Source organism: Pseudophryne corroboree, unplaced genomic scaffold (assembly GCF_028390025.1).
Source record: "Pseudophryne corroboree isolate aPseCor3 unplaced genomic scaffold, aPseCor3.hap2 scaffold_1294, whole genome shotgun sequence".
NCBI classification, from domain to species: domain Eukaryota; kingdom Metazoa; phylum Chordata; class Amphibia; order Anura; family Myobatrachidae; genus Pseudophryne; species Pseudophryne corroboree.
In genome coordinates, this window is record NW_026967920.1 from 145186 (window position 1) to 151955 (window position 6770).

Sequence of the window (6770 nt, forward strand, 5' to 3'; positions counted from 1 at the left end):
GGCCACTAGGGTCGCTAATCTTACTCACACAGTCAGCTACCTCATTGCGCCTCTTTTTTTCTTTGCGTCATGTGCTGTTTGGGGAGGGTTTTTTGGAAGGGACATCCTGCGTGACACTGCAGTGCCACTCCTAGATGTGCCCGGTGTTTGTGTCGGCCACTAGGGTCGCTAATCTTACTCACACAGTCAGCTACCTCATTGCGCCTCTTTTTTTCTTTGCGTCATGTGCTGTTTGGGGAGGGTTTTTTGGAAGGGCCATCCTGCGTGACACTGCAGTGCCACTCCTAGATGGGCCCGGTGTTTGTGTCGGCCACTAGGGTCGCTTATCTTACTCACACAGCGACCTCGGTGCAAATTTTAGGACTAAAAATAATATTGTGAGGTGTGATGTGTTCAGAATAGGCTGAAAATGAGTGTAAATTATGTTTTTTGAGGTTAATAATACTTTGGGATCAAAATTACCCCCAAATTCTATGATTTAAGCTGTTTTTTAGGGTTTTTTGAAAAAAACACCCGAATCCAAAACACACCCGAATCCGACAAAAAAAATTCGGTGAGGTTTTGCCAAAACGCGGTCGAACCCAAAACACGGCCGCGGAACCGAACCCAAAACCAAAACACAAAACCCGAAAAATTTCCGGCGCTCATCTCTAGTGTCTATGCCCTCTCCCCTCGGATTCTGCGGGCTAGCTGGATGTCTTTGGGCATGATGGTTACCCTCTTGGCGTGGATGGCGCACAGGTTGGTGTCCTCGAACAGCCCCACCAGATAAGCCTCACTGGCCTCTTGTAGGGCCATAACGGCAGAGCTCTGGAAGCGCAGGTCGGTCTTGAAGTCTTGGGCGATCTCACGCACCAATCGCTGGAAGGGCAGCTTGCGGATCAGCAGCTCGGTGGATTTCTGGTAGCGGCGGATCTCTCTGAGAGCAACAGTCCCGGGACGGTAGCGGTGAGGCTTCTTCACGCCGCCGGTAGCTGGGGCGCTTTTCCGAGCAGCCTTGGTTGCCAGCTGCTTGCGGGGAGCTTTACCTCCGGTAGATTTGCGGGCGGTCTGCTTGATCCTGGCCATCTCTCCTCACGAAACACGTCTAAAGGCAAAAAAACGAATACATATAGAAAGCAGCCGCTAGCATCTCTATTTATGCACTGTGCTGCGCTGTCATTGGATGAGTTAAAGGCGCCTTTCATCCTGATTGGCTTAGGCATATGCATAGTACTTTTCAAAAAGCCCTCCAAGACTTTAGGGTTTCTCCCGGGTGCGGCAACAAAATCAGTATCCATTAGAGGTTTTATCACGTTTCAGCCAGAAGGATTGCTGTATTCCGGGAAGTCTATGCTGGCATTCTAGCCAGGGGAGACAATCAAAACACACACACACACACACATAGCAGTGATACAAGCCTCAAGTCTAAAGAGTCTTGAAATAGAAACCTTATTACATACAGTACTGTGAATAGCTACCGTCGGCGGGAATAGTACGTATGGGGACAGATGTGCCTCACCAGCTGTGCTCTCTACTGTCCGGGAGATCACAGTATATGTCTGCAGTAAAAACATCAGCGATTAATATGTCTGCTTACCAAGTAACATTCACGATACGATAGTCATTTGCATATTACAGCATTAAGAATACATTTATCTGGTAGATCTCAATTATCATATTATGAGAAGCTTTAGAACGGAGAATAATCAGATCTTCTGCCTGCATTGGGGACGATGTGATACTAATGTGAAACAGTAAGTAGTGTTACACTATTGTTACTATTCTATGAATACATCAGTAGATACTATCAATACCAAAGTATCAAATAAAACCACAAGCCAAATCTCATTAATCTGAGAAAGACAAAGTACAATACATGGAGAACACAGGAGGACATTTGTCTAGATAGTGTAAGGGTTTGCAATGAATGGGCTATTGGTGGAAATAACAATCAGATACAAGTGAATCACTTTTTCTTTTTGTATAGCTGAATTATTATAAATGCATATTTAATGAGTTAAGTTTCATTTCCCATTTATAAAAACAAACAAACAAACAAACAAAAAATAAGGGGTTGTTTGTTTAAGAATTGGCAAAAGGTGTATTTTATTATGTTCAATCGAGTTTAAAACTCTTATAGGGGATTATATTGCTATGAGCACAATGCACATTCAGTGACCTGAATGTATGGGAATTAAGAATAAAAATGTAATGTCATAATAATGACTCACTATGCTATGGTGCACTACAGAATACCTACAGTGAGTGCTCCTCCTTTTATTCTATCTGTGTAGGGGTTGGGTGTGCTACTGTCCATTACTCCTCATGCAATTCTATACCTATTACTGAGATTTAGTTAGTACTAAGGGAAGAGAATATTATAAATGAATAATCCATACTAAGGCAGATGGTGATTGGTGATTACCTCCTACATGGTGCCAGGTGGGATGCTTAGGGGCTACTGGCTTACCTATTGGACCCCTTGCATGTGCTACCATCACTGGAGGACAGACGGCATTTATTTCTTAGAGCGGTGGGTAATTACATTTTAGTAAACTGTTGAGAAACCTTGTGAAATATTTTGGAAATGTTCACACGACCATTTCTATATTTCCACACACTTTTACATCACTGGTGTAAAATAAAGAGTCAAAAGGATTACACCAGGCATGTCCAAACTGAGGCCCTCCAGCTGTTGTGAAACTACATATCCCAGCATGCCCCGACACAGTCTTGCTGTCAGAGAATGCTAAAGCTGTGTCAGGGCATGCTGGAAAGTGTAGTTTCTCAACAGCTGGAGGGCCGCAGTTGGGACATGCCTGGATTACACTGTACAATATGAGTAGAAATGAAACAAGCAAAACTGTTTAGGAACAGAAACTGGTTGTCTTGCTCCTTAAACTTTGCCAGCAAAATGGCCGCCGTTGCCATGGTTACTAGAAATTGCTAGGCAACCGAAAATGGTTGTCATGCTTAATCTACTTGGCCTGAAAAATGGCCACTTTCTCCTGCAGGGTCCACAGGGTATCCACAGGATACATTGGGATATGGATGAGCGACAGCGGATCTTGCACCAATCGGTCAAAGCTTTCTGGGCTCCCAGTACGCAGTGGGCCCGTCTATATATACCTGCCACCTGGCTCAGGCAAATCAGTTTTTAGTTTGGTGAGGCAGGAGCCGGACCATGGTCTAAGGGCTGCTGGTTTTTGGCAGCCATAAGCTTTTTTACTTTATTTTTATAGTCTTACTATTTTTTTCTGAGTGATCTTTCTAAACAGCGTCTTATACGTACCTTAGAAAGAGTCACTCCAACTACTCCCCGCCGAGTCGCGACAACGCTTACCCACGAGTACAGTGCTGTTTCGGCGGGCGTCTGTGTCGGATAAAACTAGCAAGTCCAGCAGACGTTACCAGGCTGTGGCCGGAGCACGGGAGGAAGGTAAGGCATAGGTTCCGCTTAGAGGGGGAACATGGACACAGCCGCACTCTTTTGGGGGAAACTACCAAACAGTCGCTGACGCGGCTGCCACCGAGAGTGCACAAGTGCTAGGCCTTAGGGATCAAAGGCTCCAGGAGTAGCATGAGGCTGCGATCCCTAATTTTGAGATCAGCAGTGGGGAGACGGATGCACCCCTGGTCGCCCCTCCCCCCCCGATTCACGACCAGTTTCCTCCGAGTCTCCTGCCATAAACTGAAGCGGCTGTGTGACTGGTGCATCAGTGTTCACTTGGCAATCTGTGTTCACTATATTTTCACGGAGCGGCGGTGGACACTTATAGCATATGGATCCACTCGTATTTATCGATTCTGGAAGCGGGGTAAGTCTCCCTGTATCCCGCTCTCCTGAGTGGGGGCTATAAAACACTAAGTGGGTCATTCAGACCTGATCGCATGCTGTAGTTATTTGCAGCCGTGCGATCGGGTCTGAACAGCGCATGCGTGGGGGCCGCAATGCGCAGGCGCGTTGCTGGCCGGCGATGGCCATCACTGGGCAGCGACAAAAATAATGAAGAAAGCATTTGCAGCAGCAAACACAAGAAGATTGACAGGAAGAGGCAGTCCGGGGGTGTCAACTCACCGTTTTCTGGGAGTGTTGAGGAAAACGCATGCGTGTCCGGCCGTTTCCATGGAGGGATCCTGACATCAGCTCCAGCAAGGATCATTGCAGCGGGTGAGCAAGTCCTGAGCTGTGCAGAGACTGCACAAACTTTTTGTTTGTGCAGCTCTCTGCACAAGCGTTTGCAGCCATACACAGCAATCCCACCTCCCCTGTGGGTGGCGATTACCTGGTCGTAGCAGTGCAAAAAATAGCCTGCATGCAACCATGTCTGAATTAGGCCCTAAGTCTCTATCTACCTTTGAGTACAAATAGTTGGATAAGGGCATAATGCATATGAGTTTGATAATATTACTGTGGTTTCTTTTGCTATGCGTCTGAATACAGTTAAAGCATTTTTATAAAGTAATGCAGTAATATGTTTCTCCTACATACGTGAACTGTACCTGTAGTTGAATATGTGGTCATATTGCTTATTATACTAATGTATAATCTGTGACTGACTGTTAGTGTGATTGCTGACTTTGCTATAAATTCTGTCAGTTTTCTCTGTTTACTCTGATCCTCAATGCTGGTGCTAAACAGGGTAGGGTCGGATTGTATGTCACTTTAACACATTTTAAAGTGATTACAGTCACAAATTGTGTATTACACTGTTAAATTGTCTGATTATTTATCATGTCTTAGAGCAGAAAAGGTGAGGAAAACACACTCACATCAGCACCAACACTCATATCATGTTTGTCATGTAAAGCTGGGTTAACATCTCAGGATCTGGTTCAAGATGGGTTGTGTGCAAACTGTATTAGCTTTCACCAAGGTCTCTTGAAATATTCAAGGCAGATGCAGGTGTAAGTTGATCCACCATGGGCTATGTTTGCACAGGACATTATCCAGTATAGCTGAGTGGATAATTCCAACTTCTGTACCGGTGATAGGTTGCACTATTATATGTGCAGCACAGGGGAAGCAGTAGCCTCTCAACAGAAACAGGCTGAAAAGCCAGTGGTAAGTAAATCATTTAGACACAAAACAACATCTTCAGAGTCTACACATGTTTCAGATGAGGACTCATCAGAGGACGAAGACTCATTACACTCTGGTTCTGAATATGAGGATGAGGAAGAAGGTCTCAGCTCAGTGGACATATCTGAGTTGATTACTGCAATGAAATCCATTTTATCCTTAGAAGAATCAACATATACTGTGTTAAAATCCAAGGCACCTTTATTTAAACGTCCCAAAACAGGTAAGACTGAGTTTCCTGGATCAGAACAGCTGACGGAAATTATGGAAGAGGCTTGGGTTATGCCCAGTAAGAAATTTAGAATTCCTAGGAAATGGAATTCCAATTACCCTTTTCTGACTGAGGACTGTTTAAAGAGAGAGGTAGCCCCTAAAGTAGATATGCATGTGATTCGCTTAGTGCAAAAATCTACATTACTTCTGCCTTCAACATCAATAAATGATGTCACGGATAGGAGAGTAGATGGTTTGCTAAAAAACAACAACTTTTTTTTCCCTGTCTGGGGCAATCATTAGACCAGCCATGGCCTCAGCCTGGATGGCTAAAGCAGTGGCTGTCTGGCAAGATGCATTGGTAGGGGAAATTTCAACGACATCCAGAGAGCAAAAATCCCATGTGACACATATCAAACAGGCTGCAATATTCTTGGAAGAAGCAGCCTTAGATATGGGCACTATTGCCTCTCAAACATCAGCCTCAAAATTAGCCGCTCACCGAGCAGTTTAGCTACGCACCTGGAAAGCTGATTCAGAATACAAAAAAGATAAGCCATCAGCCTGATGGTGCGGGCCTCCACCTGGGGGAACCCAGGGTGGGAGGCCGACTAATTCATTTTGCACAAATCTGGCAGCAGTCTACCACAGATGCCTGGGTGCAAGAAGCGGTGTCTCCCAGTTATGCGTTTTCTTTCAGGAAAAACCCTCCTCAAAGGTTTTTTTTTTTTTTTGTACCAGCCTTTCTTTGGTAGAAACGAGGGCCAGGGTTTTGCAAGAGGCAGTTCAGAAATTGCTTCAGTCAGGAGTAATCATTCCTGTTCCTCCTGCACAACAAGGACAGGGTTTCTACTCCAACCTGTTTTTAGTCCAGAAGCTGAACTAGTCGTTCCAGCTCACACTCAATCTAAAAATGCTGAACAAATACATTTGGGTACCTCGGTTTCATATGGAGACCTTACATTCCATCATTTTGGCTATGGAACCATGGGATTTTATGGTATCCCTGGATATACAGGATCCTTACCTGCATGTTCCTATAGCTCTGTCCCATCAGCGCTATCTCAAATTCGCTATCCTCCAACAGCATTTTCAGATTCAGGCTCTGCCATTTGGTCTGGCCACAGCCCCCAGAGTATTCACCAAAAATGTGGTGATTATGGTAGCTTATCTCCGCCAGCAGGGGATAAGAATATTTCCATACCTCAACAATCTTTTAATCCTGGCACAGTCTCAGGTATTGCTTCTGTGTCATCTGCAACATACAATAGAGTGTCTGCAGAAGCACGGTTGGCTCATAGATTGGGCAAAATCATCTTTTGTTCCGTCATAACGGATGACTCATTTGGGGCTGTATTGGATTTGAGCCGTCAGAGAGTAATTTTACTTCTGAGAAAAATATCCAAACTTCAGTAAAGGATCCAGGAGCTTCTACACTGTCGAAGAGTATAAATTCTCGCAGCAATGTGTGTGATGTGTCTAATGGTGTCAA

The 6770-nt window shown here is 44.8% G+C and overlaps 1 protein-coding gene across 1 annotated transcript; it reads right to left on the bottom strand.

The window, feature by feature from the left end:
• Positions 1-657: 657 nt before the first annotated feature.
• On the bottom strand, positions 658-1070 carry LOC134994276 (histone H3-like). The gene has a single exon (XM_063950936.1). The coding sequence runs from the start codon at positions 1066-1068 to the stop codon at positions 658-660; it is 411 nt and encodes a 136-aa protein (XP_063807006.1). The 5' UTR covers positions 1069-1070.
• Positions 1071-6770: the final 5700 nt, after the last annotated feature.

Excerpts from the sequence above, each read along its gene's own strand:
- LOC134994276 (XM_063950936.1), bottom strand. The coding sequence starts at position 1,068 with ATGGCCAGGATCAAGCAGACCGCCCGCAAATCTACCGGAGGTAAAGCT.